We start from the raw sequence: 25,446 nt of genomic DNA on the forward strand, positions 1-25,446 counted from the left end.
AGTACAATTGGAATGTCAACAAGAATTTCATATTGTCAAAATTACTGTACTTGATCTACTGCCAACTTTTTTTCGAATTTTCACAGCTACCTGCGTCGACAAAATTTTTCGTGTGTCGTGTATAACCTTAAATTGTAAAAAAAATTAAGGACGGAATAATGCAAATCGTATCGTAAAATACTGTTTATTTTGCAGACTAAATTGTGTATCCATAGTACATATAAATGAGATAGATATTTATATGTACAACGATATGAAATTATTCATTGTGCCGCCTACATGAAATCCGGTATTGAAGCAGAAACAGAACTGTCGTTCCAGCGTTGCCACGCCGTTTTGCTTGCTATCGGTAGATTCCTTCGATAATTTTCGGTAAATTTCGGCGTTTTTTCGGTAGATCGGTTTTTTGTGATAGAAAAAGTATTACACATAAATAATACGATTTTTTGTCATATATGAAGAAGATAGAAATATTTTGTTATTAAAAAGAAACAAATAAAAAATAAAAACCGAAATATTAACATAGATCATTAAAAAAAAATATATAGGTAAACATGCTAAAGGTAGTAGGAACATTTTGTTATTAATAAAAACACAATCAAACTATAATATTCCCCTTATTTATAGCCTCAGCTGCTGAACTGTTTCGGGGATATACCGAATTTTGTCCAACTAATTAAAAAAAAATCCCCTTTTAATTATTACGCGCTTAAAAAGAGTAGATATTTGGCGCTATCTGTAAAAATGTATAGGGATTACGCTGGTGCGTAATGGAGGGAACTAAGCAAATCCGCAGAACTAAATTTATATTGAAAAAATATTAGGAAATGAAATTATATAAAAAAAATTATTGAAAATTTATAAATACATTAAAAATAAAATTTTCTTAAATTATCGTAGACTTTTCGGTAGATTTGGGGTTTCAATCGGTAGATCGGTAGCCAGAGCCCAAAATCGGTAGATCTACCGAAAATTAGGTAGAAGTGGCAACACTGTGTCGTTCACTCGTTCACTTAACTTCCTGTACTCCTGTTAGTGATGCGACTTTGGTCCGAAAAACATCGAATCGATAAATCGATAAAGTTTGATTAGACCATTAATCGATTCAATTAATCACAAATCAAAATAATCGATTCGATTAAATCGTTTTGTGGAAAATGTTAAAAAAAGTTCCAACATTGTCATAAACTTTAATTGGAGTAAAAAAATAAAAAATTTGTGAACATTTTAAATGAAAATAAACTTAATACAATAAAATACAAAATCAATAATATTCAGTCGTAAACATAAAAATTAAATTTATCTCTTAAAACAAAAATATAATTGTAAATTATTCAAACCAGTACTTATCTTCAATACTGCTCAGGAATATTAAGTTTGACAAATGTGGTCCTGTTAGTCTAGACCGTTTGTCTGCTAAGATCTCTCCCGCTCTACTAAACAGTCTCTCACATGGTACGGATGTACCAACAACTGACAAATACTTGGTTGCAATTTTATACAATTCAGGAAACGCTATCTTTAACTGCTTAAAATACTGAATTGGATCATCATTTCGAGCAATAATCGATTGGTCTAAGTACTGCTTCAATTCTGTTGGCAAACCATTTCCACTATTTACATCTGAAATTCGAGATTCTTTACTAACAACCAAATTTTCATGAATATTCCATATATCATTACTATTATCAGAAACTGGTTTAAAAAATCCTTCAGAGTCTACCTCCCTTGTTTTTGTTGGAAACATTTTTGATATAATATTTAATGTATTTGATAACGATCGTGCGCTTTCAAAATGTATTTTCTTAAACCGAGGGTCAATAACAGTTGCTACTGCTAATATTTCATTTCTCTCAATAAAAGATTCCTCAGAATAGAAACGTTTCTGTACTTCATTACCCAAATTTGTGATGAGCTCTTTCCCAAACTCAGTAGAACCATCCAAACGATTTAAGGACAATTTTAAACAATGTGCCAGAGGAATTATTTTGCTTGCTGTTACATATTTTTCACCTGAAATTTCTGTAGTAAGTAATTGAAATGGCTTTAAAATTAAAACAACTTCTTCTAAAATTTCAATTTCATCATGATTAACCATAGTTGGATTTTTGTAATTAAATAGCACTGAACTTATGTAAGTTGCCAACAATAAAAATCTCTGCAACATTAGGTACGTTGAATTCCAACGAGTTTCACACTGCTGGATTAGCTTCAACGTTTTATTATTTGGCGCCCCATTTTGGATTTGTTGAGACTTCAATTCCTCAGTTGCCTTGGTGCTATGTTTAAAAAAGGCAACAATCTCTTTAACCTTATTGATAATATCACTTAGATGAGTTGTAAGTTTTAAGGCGTTTGTAACTACTAAGTTCAGTGTATGAGCGAAGCAGGGAAGATGTTTTTTTTTTCCAAAACAAAGGTATGCCCCCTTCACAACATTGCTTCCATTGTCCGTTACAATAGCCGTTACTTTTTCCTTGTCAATATTCCACTGCACACATAAATCATTTAATTTTTCACATATATATTCACCGGTGTGACTTTTTTCTAACATAATCACACCAATATTCACAGACTTTAATTCACCCATGTTAAAAAAGTGTACGGTGATTCCCATAAAACTTCGAGTGTTGAAAGAATCAGTCCATATATCCGTTGTTATTGTGAAATTTAAAACATTCTTAAAATCTTCTTTAATTTGAGAGCTAATAACTTCATACCGTTCATCCATCATATTCGTGAAAGTTTTTCGGCATGGTAGTTTGTACAGTGGAAGTGTAGTTTGTAAAAACTTCTTAAACCCTTTATTTTCTACAGTTTTCAGTGGCATGTTATCTACAGCCAGCATATACAAAATGGCATTTGTAATCTTACTGGCATTTCTACCACCTTCTAAAATTTAAATAAATTTTGTAATATAAATTGCTCAATTATTGAACAAACCTGTATATGAAGATACTTCTTCAAACACTTCAGTAACTTTTTTCTGTTTTCCTTTGATATGTGAAAATGATGAGCTATCCAAGATGCTTAAAGTTGTTGCTTCTGATAAATTCGATATATTATCACAACTTCTTTCAATTGTCCTGCTACCACTGCACCCAGGTTCGGATTGAATAATAGGGGATGTGGGCTTCTCGAAACATTGTCTTTTTTTACATGGCTCCTCTTGCTCTGATTTTGATTCTACATTCATTATCGATTTCTGATTCAAAGGGATCATAGGATGCTTCCTTTTCATGTGGCTGAGCAAATTAGTAGTATTACTATGATTTTTAACTATTTTGAGACAAAATCTACATCTTGAGGATATTGCATCGATTTTTGTAAAATATCGTTTAATAGATTTGGACGTTGGCATCGACATCCTAATATCTAAAATATTGAAAAAATATAAAATCGTGGTTTACCTAAACTCTACGAACAAAAAATCTGGCAAGATTAATACACGGATTAATAATTTTACTTACAAAAAAGGGGGATTTTACCACTTCCGCCAAATCTTCAATCTAGGCATTTCAGTATTTCACATGCACATACGATGATTTTACAAATGTGGGATGTAGGCACGATGTAGGTAACCATAGCAACAGCAAAACCAAAGAACCACACACAGAACAACATTCAATGCACAGCACGGTAACCAGTACCACGCAAATGTGGCTAAAGTCACTAGATTTTTCTAAACGGGTATTGATTTTTTTAGCCGATTCTCGTAAAAAATAATCGATTTAAATATTAATCGAAGTTTAAAATATCTACAGAAAATCGATTCTTTAGTATGAGATACAATCGATTATTCAAGAATCGAATCGATTTTTCACATCACTAACTCCTGTTAAAGCAGTTGTGTGTTCTGTGCGATTGCGTGTATGCAAGAAGTGTTATTCATCCCGAGTTTTGTTTGTTCCAGCAATTTCCAGAAGTATTAGGTTCGTATTTTCTTTTTACTACTATCCGGAACCATCTACCGACGTCCGATAACTGTTGAGGCGCAAAAAACTTTATTTTTGTAGCCGATTGTGACTTTTTGTGGAAAAGTTGTTGCGAGTTTTCGTAATTTCGTGGGTTTGTAGATTTGTAAATGAATTAGGTAAACAAAATGTACAACTGACACGTAAGTTCTGTCTTCATGTGGTGTAACATATGTTGCGGAGAATAAATGAAAGTGTATAACTTTTGCATGGCCTATCGTGAGTTCCACAAAAGTCGGTATTTCCCCGGTGGTCGGTGGTAACAAGTTTTCATTGTTTTGTTAGAAATTTTTTTTGTTTTCCAATTCCTTTGATAATGCTATTTCAGTGAAGCAAGTTAAACGATAACGGAAGTGATAAATACATATTGTGTTTCATATGCACTAATAATCCACGGGACATTAATATGAAGAGAAAGAAACAAAATCCAATAATCGTGATTCCTAAGTTTCTAACCAATTTAGTATATAAAAAAAACTAAAAAATTTGCGTGGTCATTTCCAGGAGAACTTGGTGCCGTTCTCTCAAAATTTGACTAGGCAGATCCTATATAAATGTCATAAAGTAGTGCTTCTGTACTTGCGGCTTATTAATATGTACCCCTATTTTTAAATGTGTGCCTATAGATAAAAAAAAAATCAAAATTGTCCCCAGTAACATTTTATATGTAATAAATATTGAAGTTCTAACATTTAAATAATATGAGTAACGACAGATTTTTTTTTAGAAAATCAATATTGGTTTTAAATATTGAATATATATTTATTTTTAATGTTTAATACTTATTTAGTTCAAAACATTTAATAAATGTTGTTCATATGAAAGGGGGTATGGATATAAAAAAAACTTGTATGGAATACAATATAAAATTTATTAAACACAAAAATACATTGTCGCTGGAAATAACAGTGTACTTATCTGAAACGTTGCGGCAATATTTATACATTTAAAAATTATTTGTCCTAGAACCAATTCATTGAAAATTTGTACCAGGTGATTTTTTTAATTTCTGCTGTAATTACCCATGACACTTATGTCAGCAGTGAAACTGAAACTGCTGACATAAGCTTCATGGGCAACCAGAGCATAAATTTAAAAAATGACCTGATGTGAAACACAATATAAATTTTTTAAGCATAAAAATACACTGCCAACTTACAATGACATAAAAATACATTGTCAATGGAATTAACAATGTTCTGCTACATTTCAATTGTTATACAGAAATATTTATTTAATAATTATTTGCTCTATAACCAATTCATTGAAAAGCGATATAATTAATTAAAATAAAAAAAGTCATACCTCATGTTTTTTTCGATGAGAATTCATTCTTGCTTTTGTCTGCGCTTAATGAGGTCCTACCATTTTTTAAATTTCAGTAGTTGTGGCGTTTTTGTGACGTTTTCGTGTGGTACCTATAATTAAATTAACTTACATAGTTCGTAATTTTTAAGAAATCACATAACTTTACATATTGTAGCCTTGTTAATTGTAAGTTCACTAAAAGAGAGCTTATTTTTTTCCTTGCCCTGAAAACTTGAAAGCAATTTGGTTCATTATTAATAATTTCTTCAAAATTGCATACATGTTTTTTTACGTCTTCTCTTCCTGACAAATAAACATTATTATCAGTCTGAAACTAGTTTATAAATACTAGGAGTTGATAATAATCATAATAAATGCTTACCAATTCATCCAATTTCTGCGTATCTCCCGCAATTTCTAACTCGATTTCTTCTTTTTTTTTTGGTTGCGCCCGGACATTCATCATTTTGTCTCTACATTCATAATATGCTTATATTCAGAAATATTTTAATGTCTTAAATATACTTACGTGTTGAGAAATTGCATTTTCTGCATTCCATGTAGAAGTGAGGTTATGTAGGTTTAGTACTGTTTTCTTGACAAAACGGTATTTACTACACTATTCTGAATTTATCGCAGTACCGATAATCACAATTCACAATAGGACAAACACCATGAACTTACACAAAATACTTTTTGAACCACCAACAATAACAGAAAATATGTATATGTTCCACATTGCGCAAACGCGTTCCAGCAGAGCAAGCGCATCTGTAGGTGAAACGCAAATTTATGTAAGTTTTATAAAAATGATGAATAAAATTGTTATTTTTTGTTCGCAGAAATAAAAAAAATATTACTTTTTAATGAGCAATTAATAGTGTGCAAAGCGAGATTTCGAATAGTGTCAATTTCACAATAGCTGGTATTTTTTCAAATCAATTTTTAATATTGCTCCGATAAAAACCCTATGACATAAATTACCTACAAGTTGTCCCAACATGGTACTTTTTTTTTCATTTTTGTTGTTCGGTATCTTGATAAAAAGACATTTCATAAATATGTAATATATGTTGAAATTCATATATAAATTTATAAATATAAAATGAATATTATATAAATATTTGTAATATCTAGTCAACATTTAATATTATATCAATCTTGTATAAATATTAGAAAAATATTGCTTGCTGCTGGGGGTACAACAGGAGAAGAGCAATTGTGCTGAAATTTTACAACACGCTTTTTCGTCATTTTAGGCATGACGCATGACATGGTAAATAGCTGATTCATCTGTTTATCCCTTAGAAAAATTTAATGATGTGATCTCAAAAATTTCACAGAGTCAAAAAATGTGCAAAATAATATGCGTCTGTGAGGTAAATCGTTAACCACTGATGTCTCTTTAATCCCCTGAACCCCAAGTGATGACGTAATCTCAAAATTTTGAGGAATGCAATTCATTCATATTTTTTAGAATTGTTTATACAGGGTGGCTTAATTTATTATTGATCGAATCAAGAGCGGCCCAAACTATTTCCCAGAAAATTTGGGAAAGCAGTACTGTTGTTATAATTAGGTATTACACTGTACCTCTCCAAACTGATATTGGTACGCATCTTTGCTTGAAATCAAAATCGAAAATTTATTTTTCCGCAATCTACCGTACATAGTTTAACATATCCGATATAGCTCACAGGAAACTATACATAAGTGATAGTTGTGGTCTGCAACAGGAAATATTTGTACGTATATTATATCGGAATAATGACTAACAATATGAAAGCAATGAAGATTTATTTTTGGCGATCATTTGTAAACAAATAAAATGCTGCAACTTTATGTTGATGTATTAGTAAACTTATCAGATCAGTAGTTCGAAGAACAGAAACGTGAAAAGTTAATTCCATTAACAAAAAGATAAATATCACGAAAAATGAGCATCACTCAACACAAAAATTAACACAACTGACAGAAGGGTACCTAGAGAGAATAATTATGAGAAGAGTAAGGCAAAGAGCGTGATTCATTTTTATTGGTGGATCATTTTTTCCACGTCCTATTTAAAAGAAATTGTATTTTAATCTTGTCAATTTGACATTCATAACCGTTCGTCGTTAGAAATTTGAACGATGACCAGCTGCAGCGTGAAAGGTTGTAAAAATAGATCTGAGAATGGAATGTTCTTTAAAGCTATTCCACAAAAACCATATTTTCGTGCATTATGGTTAAAAAACATGAACATTGCGCCTAGTAAATATGGACGAGTTTGGGGCCAACATTTCTGTGAAGATCAATGGGAAATATAGGGCCAAAAATCAAAGAAAAACGCTGTTCTTTGAATTTTTCCTTGCGCAACGGAGAGTAATAGTTCAAATAGTAAGCTCTCCAGTGAATCTTTTCAGTTTGAATTCTCCCTGTCAAATGATTCTCTTTCTTCTCAATCTCTCTGGCCTGAATTTGTTTCGTCTAAACTGCTAAAGTGCAAACAACCACCTGACTATGTAACGCTACAGAAAGAAAATGATACGTTAAGAAAAAAAGTTAGAATGTTAAAAATTAGTAACAAAAAATTAAGCCAAAAATTATAAGTACTAGCAAAAAGTGTGTAATGCAAATTTAAGGAAAAATTTGGGAAATATATTAACAAATGATCAAATTGAGGTTCTAAAAGGGAAAAAATTCAAAAAATGTTCCGAGCAAACAATCACTTAAATCTTTGAAGTTTAAATTTGGATGTGGGACCAGTGGATGTAACTTATTAAGAAAAATGAAATTACCATTTCCAGCTATTCGAACATTGAATTTTCATTTACAAAAGATTTTGGGAGGGATTGTATAGTGGCATTGGACGAAATAGATATAAAAGCTGGGATTGATTATTGTGTACATAGTGGTAGGTATATTGGGGGAATTACTTTACCAAAACATGAGGGAGTAGCGACAAAAGCGTTGATAATTCTTGCGGGACGTATTACTACTCGCTGAAAACAAATTGTTTCATACCATTTTACTGGAGACAGTATGAATGGGGCAGTTCTAGTTGATGTTCTTAAAGCAGTTTTTAAGAAAAACAGTGCAATTGGTTTGAAGGTTCATTCTGAAACCTCAAATATTAGATCCGCGAATCTAACTATGTGGAAAACCTTTGGAAAGCTGGAATAAATTGCGAAACAAAAAATTATGTCCTAAACCCAGTTATAATGGCGAAAAAATTTACTTTCTGGCAGATGGGCCACATTTTTAAAAAAATGTAAAGCAATGTTTGGTACAAGACAAAATCATTCAATTACCAAATGATTTTGTTGAAAAATGTGAACTAACTTCGGATTTGGTTGACGTGCAACACATCAAAGATTTTTGTGAAGAAGAAGGCAAATTTGAGCCGCAATTTGCGTCTAAATTAAATGTGGATCTTTTACAATCTAACTATTTAAACAAAATGAAGGTGTCAAAGTCTCTAAACGAAATGTTAGTTGTGGAATAAAATTTGATGCGGAAGAGGAGAGAGAAGATAAATCTTGTTTTTATTGATGTTGCATGTACATAGGTGGTTCCAGTTGATTAGTTCTAGATCAACTATTTTGGCCTTGACCAAGTTTAATATGGCTGTCTGTAGGGAAACTATAGAATTCCTTCAAGAGTTCATTAAGTTATTTTTAAACTTAAAAGTCGCTCCTGACAAATTTGGAAAATCAATTTGGAAGCTTATTCAAACAGGTGTTATAGTGACTACAACATCAATTTTAGACCTGCAAAACTTGTTTTTGAACGAAAAAAAAAAACTCATATTTATTAATAACGAGATTTTCTCAAGATTGTTTAGAAAATGTATTTTCCCAAATTCGGTCAAGACATCCGGTCTCTACGGCCATTCAATTTAAATATGATTTAAAACTTTTATCAGGTTCTCAATATTTGGACGTTTCAAATAACTCAAGTTACGAAACCGACAAAACAACACCTTTAGTTGCTTTTTTGAGTTACATTAAAAATAATAACAGAAAAGAAGACGATGTTCCTAAAGGAAAAGAAAACTTAGCTTTGCCTAGAAATTGGAATTTGAAAAAAAAAACAACTCTCTTTGAGAGAAAAATGCTTTATACAGTTGCACAGGTTACGTTGTTAAAACGTTGATAAAATATAAAAATTTTTGCAAAAAATGTATTGTTGCTTTGGTCTTTAAGAAGAATTGTAATGAAAATTATGCAAAATATTTTGTAATTTGAGAGATTATTTAAATAATAATAATTTTTGCACTGGTAATGTTTTGTAAGTCATGAAGAAAGAAATTAGGAAAAATTCGATTTATCGTTCAATACTATTTCCAAAACGCTGCAATAATAAAACAAAATTTACTGCATGAATGATAGTTTACCGTCGGAAGATCTATATCAGAAAAGCTAAAGAAGAAATAAGGAAAAAACAAAGAATAAAATGGTCCAGCAAAAGCCATGCAATGAGGGATTTGGTTGAAAATGCAAATCAAAAATTTGAAAAAAAAATAAAGAGTAACAGTTTCGTTGTCAAAAATTTCTTGAGTTTATATTAAAACTATTTAACTGAAAAATTTCGAGATAACAAATAATTATCTTGGATATTTTGTTTATTATATTATGTAAATAAGCTTAATACCACTAATTCAATAGTAACCTCTATTTAAAATTTTCCTCGTAACGCCACTGATCTTTTGGCATTAGTTTTGGATCAAAAATTGCTGTCACTTGTCAGTGTTTGCTCTACTCTTATCGTTATATTATTTAGGTACACTAGTGTTAACTATGATCAAAATGTGTATTTCCACATCGATTTTGCTCGAGCAGATTTCGCCAAATCGGCCGGAATATGTTTGTACTTTTCAGTGTTTACGTTGTTACGCGAAACAGAGATACAGAAATATTTGATTTTTCATTTTTCTGGGTAAATCACGTTAATCTTTTAATTGTATTGGAATAGAACAATAAATGCACAATTGTTTTCAGGAAATAGTCTGTCCCCTCGTGTAAATTAAAGTGTCCTAATTTAAAATTGTCCTAATTGTCTGTTATGCGCATGCGCGCATTGTAGAAAATTCAAATTGTCGCCAATTTGACATGCACCCAGGATGTTACTTTCTTAGATCAATTTATAATTATAAATATAATAAAATATTATTCTGTAAACTGAATTTTTTTGACTTTACATTTAGGAAGTAAAAAACAGAAGTGAAAGTAATAAAATTTTGTAATGATGTCATCAACTTTTTTCTATTTTCAGTTTGGATAGGTACAGATGACAAGTTAAAATGGTAAGTCAAAACCTCCTATGATGTACCAAAATTTTTTAAGAAAAATTTTTTCTGTCACCGCCAGCGTTAGTGAATCTTATTACTACAATGACAGTGACGTAAACATCAGTGCAGTAGATAGGGCAACCATGTTGTTAGCCACGTCAGTAACGGGAGGTGTTCCTTGGGGAACTAAATGGGCAAATATATGAATTGTATTGTTAATTCATCCAAATAGTATAAAGGATAGTATAGGTTGCTAAGCGCGTAAGAGGTATTTACGCTGCCAGGACAAAATAATAATGAATGTCAAAGAAATGTCAATATTTTGTTTTAGTTAAGAACTAATCAATTTGAAAATGCGTTATATGTTTGACTATATCGTACTTGTAATTTTTCTGGTAATAGACAAGCGCAGGGACGATCGGCAGCCTCTTCTATTACTCTTAATTCACTTGACAAACTCATTTTTTACTTTGAAGAACCATTTTTATCAATTTCATTAATGCAAACAACTTGTTACCACGGAAACGAAATATACATCCAACACATTTCTGATAATTTGTTAAATATTTTTTTAATTATTAAAATTATTACTTTTTATTGTTACTGGTGCCGGTGGCAGAAAAAACGTAATACAATACATGCCGCGCGAGTTCTTTCTTAGCCTCGGCAAAAAAGTTTACTTACGCGGCATGTAATGTAAGTTACATTACAAACGACATAAGTAAACTTTTTTAAAGCGCAAATTAACAATTTACTGCAAAAAGTGGTAGTGGAAATTAACCTGAGGCCATTTTCACCGCAAAAATCATCTCTGGGTTTTCACCCAAAGTACATGTGAACTATATGATATGAAACTATGGGGATCACGCATTTTTTTAAGGAAAAGGCAACTTTGTTTCCACGTTCCGGTTTGTTTTAATATCCCTTCCGTTTTATATGATGTTTATGTTCAGTGAACGTGACTGTCGTGTAGAAAAAAAAATCTTTTATGTGGTAGGTAGATGGATTTTATATAATAAATTGTTCCAGGTTGAATTAATACTTGTACTCATGGAAGATTTGGTCATTGGTATTGATTTGGGGACAACCAATTCCTGCGTATCTCTTTATCTTGATGGGAAGACAAGAATACTAGAAAACAGCGATGGTGGCCGTATTACGCCCTCTTTTATATTTTTTACAAGCATAGATGATCCTGTTGTGGGTGAGCATGCGAGGAGAATTGCTGCCACTAAACCAGACCATGGTATCTATGGTAGGAATCTTTCAAATTCAAATTTGCATATCTATAAATAAAAAATATTTCAGAGGTCAAGCGCCTTGTCGGGAGAACGTTCACCGATTCTTACGTTCAGAAGAACTTGAAGTATCTCGCATTTAAAGTAGAAAGGGGTGAATCAAATACTCCTTTGGTTGTAGTTCAGCAAAGAAATAAGGTACTGAAGAAAACTCCTCAAGAACTATGTTCCATAATCCTGCAGAAGCTCAAGAGTGACGTGGAAGCTAAACTACGACAAACCGTGAACAAAGTCGTGATCACAGTTCCTGCGTATTTTAACGTGACTCAGAGAGAAGTTACGTTAGCTGCTGCTGAAGATGCTGGATTCACAGTTCTGAAATTGTTAAACGAACCAACAGCAGCTGCGCTCTTCTACTATTTTGAGTACGATAAAAGCGAGGAAAATTATTCGTTGGTGTACGACCTGGGGGGTGGAACTTTTGACGTCGCTATTCTCAAAAGGAGTTCAAACAACATCGAGATTGTTTGCGTAGACGGCGATACACAACTAGGCGGACACGATTTTGATAATATCATCGTAAATTACGTTGCTGAGCAGCTAATAAAACACTACGACTACGACCCTAGAAACGACAAGGAAAATCTGCGAAGACTACACAATAAATGTGAAGACGCGAAGAAAGCTTTATCTTCGGTTCCGGAAACTGTGATAGTCCTTATTGGATTTGTTAAAGACCATCCCAACATTCAGATAAGTATAACGAGAGAAGAATTTGAGACAATCGCGGATCCATTATTTAAGCGTACGATGGATATAGTCGATGCATGCGTTAAAGGTTCGACAATTTCGAAAAATTCTATCAAAGAGGTGATTTTGTCGGGAGGGTCAACGCGCATACCGAAAATTCAGAAATTGCTCTGTGGGTTTTTTGACGAAAAAACAATTAATAAGTTTGTTAATCCGGACGAATGTGTTGCAGAAGGAGCGGCTCTTCAAGCTGCAATGTTGTCGACAAGTTCCAGGCAAGTAATCGGCAAAATTCAATTGATCGATGTGGTTCCATTATCGCTTGGGCTTGCTGACTTTGTTAATGAAATGAGTATTGTAATACCACGAAATTCTACGATACCTGCACGCGGAACTGAAAGTTATAGGACTCTTGAAAATCGACAAAGTGTTATGTCGTTTAGAGTTTTTGAAGGTGAACGTTTAAACGTTATTAAAAATCGCCTTCTGGGTCACTTTGAAATTACTAATATAACTCCTGCCCCTCCTGGTCGTTGCGAAGCTATAGTAACATTCGCTGTAGACGCAAATGGCATCTTGATTGTCACCGCACAAGAGAAATATAAAAACAATGTTAAACAGCTAAAGATAAATTACGCCAGAGGCAACAAAAGTGAAGAAGAAATCAATAATAGTATACTCGACGCAGAAAAATATAAGAAAGAGGATCAACTTTTTCAACAATTTGCACAATTGAAGGGTTATCTAATTAAATATTGCGTCAGTGTAATGTATAACTTAGACAAAAAAAAGTTAAATAACACTCATAGAGGAATTTACGAAATGTGTGAAGAAACTATGAACACGGCAGAAAGTATGAGTCTTGAAGAGAAAAAGAGAGTAGAGGAATTAATACAAGAAATTAAAGTTCAGTGTGAGCCTTTTGTTAAATTTTATTCGTTTGAACTTATGCCTGCTTCAATTTCTAACTGATTCGTGCCTAGTGTGGGTATATATAACATTTTTACATTATATTTACATATATTTGATTAAGATTATTTTATTATCCTCTATAATTTTTCGTCTATAACATATTCTTATTCTGTTATAACAAAAATTCATCATGTTATGTAGTAATTAAATTATTAAATCTTTAAAACCTGTGCATTAAATATGAAACCTTTTTTGATTTCCTGTTAACATTCGATAACACACAACATTTTATTATTTCAGGAAAAAAAATGCGTCTGTTACAGTTTGGTGGGTATCGTAAGCGCTGGCTTTAGTATGTGGCTTGAAGTTTTATATGAAAATGGTTACATGAGTTTTGTGTGTATTTCAACATCAAGAATTTTCATTAAAAATAGGAGCTCAAGATTTTTTTATGTTCGGGAAACTCTAAACAGAAAATTAGTCTTTACAAAGAGATTCTTTTGAAGTTGTTTGTTTCGGTTTTACACGTAATTTCTGTAGCTGGCACACCTTAAGGTTCCTACATCGACTAGTTCCTATATAACAGAAATCGTGCTCTTATAATGAGCAGTTTGGCCCTACAACTAAGTTCTAGATTATAAGCACACCATCTTAAAGGCTGTGTGGAGAGGATCCATACCTTCTGCTCTCCAATTCGTCAATGCCATGCTCTTCCAACTCAGATCTTTATTATATTAACATCACTGGCCCTGTTTTATTAGATTGAGTTCATGCCAGTTGTTAATCGAGTTCAGACCATCGAGGAAAAGTATACAATTTATATTATATTTATTTGTCCCGGTTCAGACTCATCGAACACTGATTTTCATATGGTACTGTTAGGAAGGGTTTTATGTGTCTTATAAATATGTAAAGAAATAAATAAATTTTATAATTTTATTGTTTTATTTATTAATTATATATTTTTTTTATCTCACACGATTATCATTGCGGCTATTTTCTTCACACCACATGTCAGCTTCTAAATCAAAGAACTGATGATTATCAACCGTTTAGGTGATTTTGAAGTGTCTGATTTTTTCAATAATATATTAATAGACACTGCGTGCTGTGTAATTGTTTTAAATTAGTCACAGTAGACATAATTTCTTGTTTATTGTTTTAGTTATGGGAATCTTTTTTGCTAAAGAAGAATCGGTTAATACCGCAAGAATTGAGTCGGATGTGATTGGTTTGACTGTCAAAATAAAAGACGAAGAAGAAAATATCGATAAATATGTAAAGAACCAAATAATAGCAGCGTTGCAGATTTACCAAAAACAGATAGAACAAGAATCTAAGAGAAAGAATATATTACCAAAGAAGTCATTTAAAATTCAGGATTCAATTACTGTAGCCATCAAACAATTGGACAAACTACCGGTTAAAAATTTTCAAGGGAAAAATATACCTGAAGGTGGGTATTTTTGTCTGTATCTTTAACAAAGAAGTAGGATCATTTATTTACATTACTCCAAAAAAAGAGGAAGTAATCTACAAATGTGTTATTTTTTAGTTGACAGAGATTTCTATGAATTAAAAACTCAGTTGCTTAGTATTATGAAGAACGTGGAAGAGGATAAAATAGAGGAAAGTAAGTATCACAACTTACTGAAAACAGTGGCTGCGTGTAGCCAGAGGCTCTATACTTTTCCTGCCGCTGACATGAAGGACGAAGAAAAAGAAAAACTTTCCATTTTATTTTTAAAAATATATTTAAAATGCCCAAAAACAAAAGTTTCCACCATATTAGAAGAAACTTCGCAGAACTTAAATCAGGTTATTAAAAATTTTGATCGGTTCGATTACAGGAATGTAAGTCCATTTAACGCACAACAGACGAAAAAAAATCTAATAAAGATAAAGTCTAAAACAAACCTTATCTACAATCTCAGTCGAGAAGGAATAATGGAAATGAATCGAAAAAGTGGGAGAAATGGAGAATCAAGCAGGAATTCAAATTCTAGTAAGAAGAGTAAATACTTTATTTTTGCGATAGTTTATGGTCAAAATTTTAGGTCGGTTTAGCGCCGAGGCCAATTTTCAAGAAACAGCAAGCTTTGCACGTAAAGTCAAGAAGAGTCATAACTTGTTAAAATACATAGAAGATAATTTAAATGATTGTGAAAAAATCATAGAAAGGCTTTACCCTCCCATTGACGGTAAACTTGTGGGAGATTTGTCAAAACGGATAAACGAGTTAACTATAGATAAACTGAAACAAGTAAAAGCAGAAAATGAGGACATTGCTCAAAGAAAAGAAATCTTACGGAAGAAAGGTACTGGGCTTTCGACCAAGTTGATAAACATAGAAAAAGCAACTAAAGAAATTAACGACATTTTTAAGTTGCTTAAGAAGATAGAAGAAGAAGTTTTTCAGATTGTTTCGTCACATGTTGATTTCATGGAGAAGAAAAAACTTTTGGAAGTATGCAAAGAAAAAGTTAATGCTATTACCAACAACTACAATGACATCTGTATCCAAAAACTGCAAGTTTTAAACATGATTGAAGGAACGATTGTTTTTGAAATAAGTAACAATTTGAAACGAATTTGTAAAACTCTCAAGCAGCAGAAAATGTACGCAGAACAATTTCCTTTTCCATTTTACGTTACAAATTATGAGATTAAATGTGAAGAGGTGAGAATGCTTTTGAAGCAGGTTGAAGAATTACCAAAAGAATATCGTTGCATGGAAATTTTTAAGCAGAATACAAGCACCAAAATTCGCAGTATCTTGGAAATTTTAAATAATCAAGGGATATATAATGGACAGCTAATTTCTGCTTTAAGTTACTTAGAAAACATAAAAAATGAAGCGGCAAATGTTGACTGTGACACAGTTACAGACGCTTTATCAATTCTTCAATTCTTCAATCAGCTTCGCCATAAAATAGGCGAGGTTGAAAACAATTTCAGCAGTAGGGTGATGACAAAGAAAAAAGAAATTCGTCTGTTCTTACAAAGCGTGGAAGCAAAAATTGTGGCAAACTGTCCACAAGCTTTCCAAGAAATCAAAATTAAGTTAAATGAGTATGAAAATCAAGCGCAAGGGTATATTTATTCTGTTTCAACCGAATCTTATCTTCAAAAGCGCAACGAAATTTTCAGTTTCGCACATAAAGCTGTAGAGTATTTTAGTAGCGATGGTCGTGCGACTGATATTATGTCAAATACGGTGAATTTAACTTTGTTTTTATTAGAAGACATGGCGAAAAAGAACGAAGAGACTTGCGAATGTATGTATTCTTTGAATGATATCGAACAATTAATACTTTCATATTCGAAGGAACTATCTTTTGAAAAACGAATAGAATTATTGAAAAGTCATGAAAATGTTCTTAGCTCAATAAAAAAATCTTCGTATAATTTGGATGTTTTGAACAAGGTGTCAGATATTGAGACAAAAATCGCTTTTGAAAGGAGTAAACTTGACATTATACAGAAAACTGGAGTCTTGGAAGGCATTAAAGAATCTATAAAATCAAATGCACCAGTTGTACCACAAGATGTCTTCAAGAACGTAGTCGATAAGCTTTTTTTCCTGAAAAACTTCGTCGAAGACATGCCCCAAGGAAATCCAGAATTGGATTCTCAAAAGCAGAGCTTTCTTAAAGAATTATATAAGTGTTTACAAACAGTGGATGCGACGTTAGCTAATTACGTCGTTACTGTAAAACAACCTGAATCAATGTTGGAACTGAAAAGTCACTTTGATTTTAATACTGATTCTTTTGATGTTTCTAAACACAGTATTGAGTTCGTTCGGTTGATTCGGAAAAGAGCCGAAACTTATGAAGAGAGTGTGAAATTTTATTTGGGTACGAATTATTCCGTGGATTATTACGTCATTCATGAAAATTTAGTACGCATATTGGAGGAGCTGGACAAGATTGTGTGTGGCAAAAATGCAGACCTGCTGAAGGAAGTGGTTGAGGTTATTGACTACGTGAAAAGTTTAATTCGTCATCTTGACAACAACGCGATTGACGAATAATTATTTCTTTATAAATTGTAATGTAAGTTGATGTTAAAATTGTATATATGTCGTTGAGAGCAACTGTTGATTACTTGTTGTAGACCGTCAGCATTCTCGGATATGCTGCGTTCTTTGGATTAAATTGTTTGATGTTTCTAAGCAAGTACATATGAAATATAGTTAGCAAGAAATCAACGTGATCTTAAGAAGCGCCGCTAATTCAAGATACGACCATGGTTTCACCCAAAAACCTTAATTTATATAAACAAAGTATGTGGTTACAAAGCTCCCGCTTGTTTTACAAATACTTTGTGCTAAAATATGTCAATATATTTAATATATTTAAGTATGTAAATGTAAGAAGTCTAGTACAATTATACAAGTCTATATTAACCTTAATAAACGTGAGAAATTAGGTGCACTAGTATTGTCTGTTATAGGTGCATTGTTTGGAAAAACTATAGACTTAATTCCAGGGCATACCACAAAACATGTAGCCTGACCACTACACTACGAGGCCGCTTATCTTTCTCCGCTTACCAACGCGTTATTGTGCCGCCACACATATTATAAACAAAAGAACTGATAAAATAGTCACTCATTTCTAAAAGCTCACATTCTTTTAGCATTAGAAATTATTCCCTTTTTAAAACTTAAGTGAATTACTATGGTAAGAAACTCCATACACGTATGAGGTAATTTTACAAGAGGCGAAAAGGACCGAGTAGAGGTAAGTATGTAGATAAATACGTTTCATTTATATAAAAAAAATCCTTCGATCTTGATCAATTTGCCTTTGTGTGGTATGATGTGAAGACAAAATTGAATATTTTTAAGATATGTTATAAAGAGAACATAATTAGCTTAGCTTAATTAAGTAGTTACACACCCGACTAGGAAAAAATCGATACCAAGAACATTCTTGATGAAAAAGGTGGCATATACTTTTTAATTTTGGCGTATTTAGAAAATTATCAAAACCCATAGAATACTGTTGATCGGAATTATAAATAAAGGACTTGTTTGATCAAAATCTAGATTGTACTGGTGTTATTCATCAAGATCAAAAGTGAAATAACATATTCTGTATGTGTTTCGGTTTAATTTTTTTAGATCTCACCTTAAATATCTACTATACGTCGTGTGTGTGTGTTTGTTTTTTGTGACGGAATGCGTTCAAATGCCAAATGGTGAACCCTAAGGTTGGAAAAGTGCCCCTAAATCAAACACAGAAGATGGAGGATAAAAATCGTTTATTCATTTCAAAAACCCTTTTCAGTCCTCAACAATAATTATTTCAATGTCACAAATATACAAAAGTAACTAAATGCGAATAAACAAGTTATTTAGAATGTGTGGCAAATTTAAGTTATGGCAGTCGAGCATCAAAATGTTTAGTGAAAAACAAAATATGTAGCGTGTGGATACGTAGCAAAAGTGGCATAACGAGCATCTCCTCTTGAAGTCCTGTCTGCCCCAACCATTGAAACTTATTTCCATTCTGCAAAGAAGGCACCGCCAACTAGACGACCTGATTCATCGACGGCATAAATTGGGCACTGCAGCTAACTATGCCCGCGGCAACGGGGTCATCCTTCTAGAATTTATAACAACTGAATGAGTATTAGAATTACAAAAAATGAAGCATACAACAGTTAATTACGTCACATTCTTTCAACAGTTATCAACAACAAAGAATTTACTTGAGATTGCATTATGCATTAATTCGAATATCACATAAAAACACATATTCTGTATAAAATGCGGCTCTAAATTTGGTTAGAGAATAAAGGACTAGATTTCGCACAAGGAAGGTCACTTACCCCGGTTCCTTTTGATCACAGTCTGGAAGAGTTTGATGCAGTAGCACGAACTTGCAGTGGTTGCGTATGCGGAAAATGTGGATGCGATGTACACTGTAACGCGTCGCGTGTAGCTTCTGCTCGAGGTTTTACTAGCTTCTTTTTCGGAAGGTTTTTTTTTTTTTGCCAGAGTCCCAAAAACGTTAAGGAAAAAAAAAGAGACCTTCGCTTGTTTATACGCCCGCGAATTTAATAAATGTGAAACTTAAAGAATATTAAGGATTGAAACCTTGACAGGAAAAAAAAAAAAAATTATAACTTTACAATGCTACCTCCATTTTAATAAATTACAATTATTATAAATTATACTGATAAATTTAAAGTGAAAATAAAAATAAAAATTAATGCGAAGACGGAACATTACCGCCCACCAAAAAATCGCATGGATTTTTTCGGGAAAATTACGTTTCTATTGGAAGAGGACAAATCTTCACAACGGGACGTCTGACAAATCCTGCTTTGGTCTTAATAGTAACGACTCGAATAATTCCATCATTTCCAGGATGTACTTCGGTTATACGATCAAGTCGCCAATGCAGGGGAGACATTACTTCATTTTTGATAACTACTAAAGTGCCTATGTTAATCGGTACAGAAGGGTTAAACCACTTGGATCGCTGATGCAAGGTATGAAGATATTCATTAGACCATCGGGACCAGAGGTCTTGAAACATCCTTTGAATAAGCTGAAATCGTTTAAGACGATTAAGAGGAAGATCTCTTAAATTTGGTTCCGGTAGAGCAACCAATGGCTCAAAGGTTAAGAAATGACTAGGTGATAGAGCTGACAGATCATTAGGGTCATGACTGACAGGAGTTAGAGGACGGGAATTAAGCATGGATTCAATCTGCACCAATAACGTCATTAATTCTTCATATGTTAACAAATGGTCGCCGACTACGCGCATGAGATGCGTTTTGACAGACTTCACTCCCGCTTCGAACAAACCTCCAAAGTGAGGACTGGAAGGAGGATTGAAATGCCAAGAAATGGTTTCTTCATTTGCAGCGGTATGCATTAAATGTTGAAGTTGGTTACGACCACCAACAAAGTTGGTTCCACAGTCGGAATATAAATGTTGACATCGACCGCGTCTAGCAAGAAATCGACGAAGAGCTGCTAAAAAAATCTCATTAGATAAGTCAGACGCGAGCTCGAGATGTAACGCCTTTGTGACATGACATACGAAAATACATAGATATGCTTTCAATTTTTTGGCTCCACGACCTTTTGACATGGTTATGGTAAAAGGGCCTGCAAAATCTACACCGGTGTGTAAGAAAGGCTTCGCCTGAATTAACCTAGAGGGAGGTAAATTACCCATAGGAGGCTGAACTGGAACTGGATTAGCTCGAAAACATCGAATACATTTAGACAATACTCGCCGAATGGCACGTTTAGGGGCTAAAATCCAAAATTGATGCAATAATAAAAAATGAACGGTTTGATTTCCGGCATGATAATATTTATTATGGATATGCGAGATTAGAAGATCAGTAAACCGGTGATGTGAAGGTAAGATAGCTGGGTGATTTTCCTCAAAAGAGAGTGGGGAATTTTTGAGACGACCACCAACGCGTAGGATATTATTGTTATCGATAAAGGGCGACAATTTTTGAAATGATTTTGGAAGACGTTTATTACTTCTCATAGCTGACAATTCATCTGAGAACTGAGTGGATTGAACGTGACGAACAATATCCAGAACGGCAGAATGAAGTTCAGAAGATTTCAAAGTCAGTCCGGTTTCTCTTTCTTGACGTTTTAAATTATAGAAAAAACGGCGTACGAAAGCTACACATCGTATTACTTTATTGAAGGACGAAAATTTATCAATAAGGGTATCGATAAAATGAGGGTCGGTGGTATTAAAACGACCTTGCGTTCTTCTTCCAAAGCTAGGGGAGAAGGTTCTATAACTGAATCAGGGAAGCTTGTAGTAGATCGGAGAAAAGCTGGTCCCGCCCACCAAAGCGAACTTTGCAATAGTTTAGAGGGTAGTAATCCACGAGTACCAATATCAGCTGGATTATCTAAGGAAGGTAAATATAACCAGTGACAGGATGGAAGCGTTTCTTGAATAAAAGACACTCGATTACTCACAAAGGTTTTCCAACGATGTGGAGGAGAGTTAATCCATGACAAGACCACCTGCGAATCTGACCATGCACATATGCGACTAAATGTTAAAAGATCTTGATAGATACGACAAATATAATTGATCAGACGAGTTAACAAAACCGCAGCAGAGAGCTCCAAGCGTGGTATGGACAATCGTTTTAAAGGGGCTACTTTGCACTTAGCGCAAACAAAGGAGGTAGTGATCTCTGCAGAAGGAAGAATAAATGCAAAGTAAACGACCGCGCAATATCCCTTTTCCGAACTATCTCCAAAACCATGTAATTGACACGACAAAAAGGTATCAGGCATGATACGACGAGGTATTCGCAAGTCTTGAAAACAGGGGAGATCATTTATAAAGGATTCCCATAGTCGAATGATTTCATTTGGAGGAGTGTCATCCCAATCCAGTTTGAGAATCCAGAATTGTTGTATTAAATGCTTGAGGATAAAGGTAACTGGACTTAACATCCCTAAAGGGTCAAAGATGCGGGCGAGATGTGATAATATTTGCCTTTTAGTACAAAGACGATTAAATGGTTGTGTATGAAAGTGAAAGCAATCTGACGAAGGTGTCCATTGTAATCCCAAAATTTTCAGAGAGGTTTCCTGATCGGTTTCAAATGATCGCGATTGATTGGCAAGGTGTGATTCAGGCAAATCATCCAGTAAAGCTGGCTCATTGCTAGCCCATTTACGCAGTTCGAAACAACCTTGTTTTAATAGGCATATCAATTGTGATTTTAATTCACGAGCAGCTTCTAAAGATGATGCACCAGTAACTATATCGTCAACATATGTGTTTTCTTGAAGAATGGTTGCAGCTGAGGGAAATAAAGCACCTGCGTCGTTGGCTAGCTGAAGTAAAGTACGAATGGCCAAATATGGAGCGGAAGAGAGTCCGTATGTAACAGTTCGTAATCGAAAATCGGCCAGAGGTTCGTTGGGTGAAAATCGCCATATAATACGTTGGTAATCGCGATGTTCGAGGGTGATTAGAATCTGGCGATACATCATTTTGATGTCAGCAACAAAAACAACTTTGTGTAAGCGAAAAGTTAAAAGAATAGAAATTAAATCGCGTTGTAATTTAGGACCGACATAAAGATGATCATTCAGCGATGATTGATGAGGAAGTGATGCTGAGCCATTAAAGACGACACGTAACTTGGTGGTGAGACTGTCAGGCTTAAGTACACTATGATGCGGAATATAAAAAAATGCGGAAGAATCCCCGGATGGCACATCAGCAAGCTCCATATGATTTAAATCGAGATATTCTTGCATAAAGGCAGAATACTGTTGATATAATTCGGGATTGCGTTGAAGACGTTTTTCTAACCATAGAAAGCGTTGAACGGCGAGTTCTCGAGATGTCGGAAAGATCGGCCTAGGGCTTTTGAAGGGTAAAGCTACAACGTAACGACCGTCTTCGTTACGATAATGGGACTCAGAGTATAATTTTTCACAGAGTGCGTCATCAGGTGAAACGATTGTGGCAGGAGGAACTGTTTCGAGTTCCCAAAATTCACACACAGTTTCTTCTAAAGAAGGGGTTCCGTCCGAAGTCATGACAAAGGTGCGAATAGGAGACTCACGAAGGGTAGTAACTGGGCCCATGAGTACATAACCAAAGATAGTTTGAATTGCGTCTGGTTCACCAAGATGACCAGAAATTTTATTTCCCAGGAAAAGACTGGAAAAAACATCAGCTCCGAGTAACATGTCGATATGACCAGGACTGGCAAATTCTGGATCTGCGAGGGGTAAATTTGATTTTATGTGAGACCAGTGTTGAGAAGAAATATGAGTTGATGGCAGAGGATCACAAATTTTTGGTAAAATGTAAGCGTCGACTTGTATTTCGGGAAATGTTTTATCAGTGGGTCGTATGGAAAAGGTAGTTGCACCGTGCGGGGTTCGAGTAGAAGTTGATCCTAATCCATGAACCAGTATGCTAGTTCGTTTCTTAGGGAGTCCTAACTTGTGAAAAGCTTTGCTAGTAATGAAAGAGCTTTGCGATGCGGAGTCTAATAGAACTCGAAAGATTTGAGGAAATCCTCTTGAAGAAAGTACTGCGACCCTTGCAGTAGAAAGCAGGACTGTGTTGGATACACACGACGATTTATGTAAGCGAGAAATATTGTTAGGAGTTTGAGAAATCAACGTAGTGGTGGTAGGTTGCGTTTCTGAAGATGAGGGTGAATTCTTAGAGCTGTCAAAATGCAGAAGTGTATGATGTTTTTGACTGCACTTGTGGCAGTTTTGACTTGAGTTACAATTGATAGTGGAATGAAATTTGCTTAAGCAATTTAAGCAAAGACGTTTTGATTTTGCTATATTATAACGTTCATTGGGAGACTTAGAAATGAATTCAGAGCATTTGTAAATTAAATGTCCATTATTACAAATGCTACATTGAATGGGAGTTGAGTTTAGAAGGAAGGAAGTGGTGGGATTAGTTAACTTGAATTTATTTTTATTATAAGACTCAACTTTTTTTGAGCGAGGTTTAGGAATTGTATTGGCATTTTCTAAGGCACTCCATTGTTGTTCTAAAAACTTTACAAGTTGTGCGTAGGTAGGAATATCCGAAGAATTATGATGAAGTTCAAAACGTGTCACTAATGTTGAGTCTATTTTTTTAATCATCAAAGAAAATAAAAGAAAATCGGATAAATCTACAGGTAATGTAAAATTCTTAATAGCTTGAACATTTTTGGCAAAGTTATCAATAAGATCGCGGATATCTTGAGGATTATCAGCATTAACTCTTTTGGCTTTATCCAGATATTGCCAATGTGCATTGAGAATTAGTCGATTGTTCTGATACCTTTGTATTAAAGCATTATATGCTACTGTATAATTGTCCGATGTAACAGGAATATGCTGAATAAATGCTAAAGCTTCACCTTTGAGAGATGCTAGTAAATAATTAAATTTTTCAATGTTAGTTAGCTCTGCGGATCTATGAATAAGTGATTGATACATTTCGATATAGGGTGTAAAAGTAATGATGTCTCCTGAAAAGGTAGGTAATTCGATTTTTGGAAGTTTGATTTTAGCACTTGTACTAGCCTCAGTTGAAGCTGTCGATGATGAGACAAAAATCTTGTGATAAACGGACTTGACATGATAAAAAGTTGTTTCAAAACTTTTCTTACTTCATCTTCCACTTTGAATGCATCATCGACGTCCTCAATTAAGCCAATAATGGCATTATGTAATTTAAAAAATTCAGTTTGAATATCATTAATGCTTTCCATGCGCATTTGAAACTCAAGGCGCCATGGTACATGATCTATTGATGCTAATGCAAGAGTGTTGAGTTCATTGAGACGATTAATCGCGGTTTGGCGATGTAACTTGTTCCTTTTCACTTTTTCAGCATGAGCCATTATCCCAAGATTTTAAACGAAATCGTAAACACGTCAATTACTCAAGGAGTGGAAACAAAAGAATTAGTCTTTTTATGCCTCAATGTGATAGTGCGAATATGCGATAAAAACTGCTAATTATCAAGTGCAAATTAAAATGCAACGATGTGCTAGCGTCCGTTGAGAAGATTTGAAAATAGCAGTATGGATAAAATTAACTTGGTCGCTTTCTTTGAATACTGACAATATTGTAAAGAAAGAGCAGTGTTTTTGCGTGAGTTTATCAATTGTGAGTGAAAATGCGAAAATGGTTCTTAATGATGAGGTAACAGTTATTAATAATGATTCCAGATAAGTATCAAATGTTACAGGAATAATATCGACCTTTACAAGGCTTCAATCCGGCTCGAAGGACCAATGTATAAAATGCGGCTCTAAATTTGGTTAGAGAATAAAGGACTAGATTTCGCACAAGGAAGGTCACTTACCCCGGTTCCTTTTGATCACAGTCTGGAAGAGTTTGATGCAGTAGCACGAACTTGCAGTGGTTGAGTATGCGGAAAATGTGGATGCGATGTACACTGTAACGCGTCGCGTGTAGCTTCTGCTCGAG

At 33.8% G+C, this 25,446-nt stretch overlaps 5 protein-coding genes and 1 long non-coding RNA gene across 6 annotated transcripts; 2 read left to right on the forward strand and 4 right to left on the reverse strand.

Annotated features, from left to right (window-relative positions):
* Positions 1 to 1,038: 1,038 nt before the first annotated feature.
* On the reverse strand, positions 1,039 to 3,805 carry LOC135137213 (E3 SUMO-protein ligase ZBED1-like). Its single transcript, XM_064066807.1, has 3 exons — positions 3,471 to 3,805; positions 2,944 to 3,375; positions 1,039 to 2,892 (listed from the first exon to the last, which is right to left on the reverse strand). Exons 2-3 carry the CDS (start codon positions 3,365 to 3,367, stop codon positions 1,331 to 1,333), a joined length of 1,986 nt encoding a protein of 661 aa, XP_063922877.1. The 5' UTR covers positions 3,368 to 3,375; positions 3,471 to 3,805; the 3' UTR covers positions 1,039 to 1,330.
* A 16-nt stretch (positions 3,806 to 3,821) lies between these two features.
* Positions 3,822 to 18,254, forward strand: LOC135137212 (uncharacterized). The gene is made up of 5 exons (XM_064066806.1): positions 3,822 to 3,932; positions 14,620 to 14,910; positions 15,010 to 15,459; positions 15,512 to 17,512; positions 17,574 to 18,254. Exons 2-4 carry the CDS (start codon positions 14,622 to 14,624, stop codon positions 17,488 to 17,490), a joined length of 2,718 nt encoding a protein of 905 aa, XP_063922876.1. The 5' UTR covers positions 3,822 to 3,932; positions 14,620 to 14,621; the 3' UTR covers positions 17,491 to 17,512; positions 17,574 to 18,254.
* LOC135137677 (uncharacterized) lies at positions 5,272 to 6,008 on the reverse strand. The gene is made up of 4 exons (XR_010281902.1): positions 5,812 to 6,008; positions 5,665 to 5,755; positions 5,449 to 5,616; positions 5,272 to 5,392 (listed from the first exon to the last, which is right to left on the reverse strand). It is a non-coding gene; the product is annotated as an uncharacterized LOC135137677 (long non-coding RNA).
* LOC135137350 (heat shock 70 kDa protein-like) lies at positions 8,725 to 14,008 on the forward strand. Its single transcript, XM_064066973.1, has 7 exons — positions 8,725 to 8,753; positions 8,833 to 8,934; positions 10,047 to 10,129; positions 11,508 to 11,512; positions 11,584 to 11,809; positions 11,863 to 13,455; positions 13,995 to 14,008. Exons 1-7 carry the CDS (start codon positions 8,725 to 8,727, stop codon positions 14,006 to 14,008), a joined length of 2,052 nt encoding a protein of 683 aa, XP_063923043.1.
* A 932-nt stretch (positions 18,255 to 19,186) lies between the features above and the next one.
* LOC135137351 (uncharacterized) lies at positions 19,187 to 20,353 on the reverse strand. The gene is made up of 3 exons (XM_064066974.1): positions 19,740 to 20,353; positions 19,296 to 19,388; positions 19,187 to 19,241 (listed from the first exon to the last, which is right to left on the reverse strand). The coding sequence occupies exons 1-3, from the start codon at positions 20,351 to 20,353 to the stop codon at positions 19,187 to 19,189; spliced, it is 762 nt and encodes a 253-aa protein (XP_063923044.1).
* LOC135137352 (uncharacterized) lies at positions 20,353 to 24,854 on the reverse strand. Its single transcript, XM_064066975.1, has 5 exons — positions 24,621 to 24,854; positions 24,142 to 24,567; positions 21,214 to 23,709; positions 20,656 to 20,739; positions 20,353 to 20,454 (listed from the first exon to the last, which is right to left on the reverse strand). The coding sequence occupies exons 1-5, from the start codon at positions 24,852 to 24,854 to the stop codon at positions 20,353 to 20,355; spliced, it is 3,342 nt and encodes a 1,113-aa protein (XP_063923045.1).
* Between the last annotated feature and the right edge of the window lie 592 nt (positions 24,855 to 25,446).

Source organism: Zophobas morio, unplaced genomic scaffold, assembly GCF_036711695.1.
Source record: "Zophobas morio isolate AGI-343-1 ecotype UQ-CSIRO unplaced genomic scaffold, CSIRO_AGI_Zmor_V1 ptg000029l, whole genome shotgun sequence".
NCBI lineage: Eukaryota > Metazoa > Arthropoda > Insecta > Coleoptera > Tenebrionidae > Zophobas > Zophobas morio.

Coding starts and splice junctions, on each gene's coding strand:
- LOC135137213 (XM_064066807.1), bottom strand. CDS start 3,367: ATGTCGATGCCAACGTCCAAATCTATTAAACGATATTTTACAAAAATC. Junction 2,893..2,943: donor AGAAGTATCTTCATATACAG/GTTTGTTCAATA, acceptor TTTAAATTTTAG/AAGGTGGTAGAAATGCCAGT.
- LOC135137350 (XM_064066973.1), top strand. CDS start 8,725: ATGAAGGTGTCAAAGTCTCTAAACGAAAT. Junction 8,754..8,832: donor TCAAAGTCTCTAAACGAAAT/GTTAGTTGTGGA, acceptor GCATGTACATAG/GTGGTTCCAGTTGATTAGTT. Junction 11,810..11,862: donor ACCAGACCATGGTATCTATG/GTAGGAATCTTT, acceptor AAAATATTTCAG/AGGTCAAGCGCCTTGTCGGG.
- LOC135137212 (XM_064066806.1), top strand. CDS start 14,622: ATGGGAATCTTTTTTGCTAAAGAAGAATCGGTTAATACCGCAAGAATT. Junction 14,911..15,009: donor AGGGAAAAATATACCTGAAG/GTGGGTATTTTT, acceptor GTTATTTTTTAG/TTGACAGAGATTTCTATGAA. Junction 15,460..15,511: donor AAGCAGGAATTCAAATTCTA/GTAAGAAGAGTA, acceptor TCAAAATTTTAG/GTCGGTTTAGCGCCGAGGCC.
- LOC135137351 (XM_064066974.1), bottom strand. CDS start 20,353: ATGCATACCGCTGCAAATGAAGAAACCATTTCTTGGCATTTCAATCCT. Junction 19,389..19,739: donor TGTCCTCTTCCAATAGAAAC/GTAATTTTCCCG, acceptor GACGCGTTACAG/TGTACATCGCATCCACATTT. Junction 19,242..19,295: donor TGTGATCAAAAGGAACCGGG/GTAAGTGACCTT, acceptor AACCAAATTTAG/AGCCGCATTTTATACAGAAT.
- LOC135137352 (XM_064066975.1), bottom strand. CDS start 24,854: ATGGCTCATGCTGAAAAAGTGAAAAGGAACAAGTTACATCGCCAAACC. Junction 24,568..24,620: donor CATTCAAAGTGGAAGATGAA/GTAAGAAAAGTT, acceptor GTTTATCACAAG/ATTTTTGTCTCATCATCGAC. Junction 20,455..20,655: donor TCCAGTTCAGCCTCCTATGG/GTAATTTACCTC, acceptor AGATTTTTTTAG/CAGCTCTTCGTCGATTTCTT.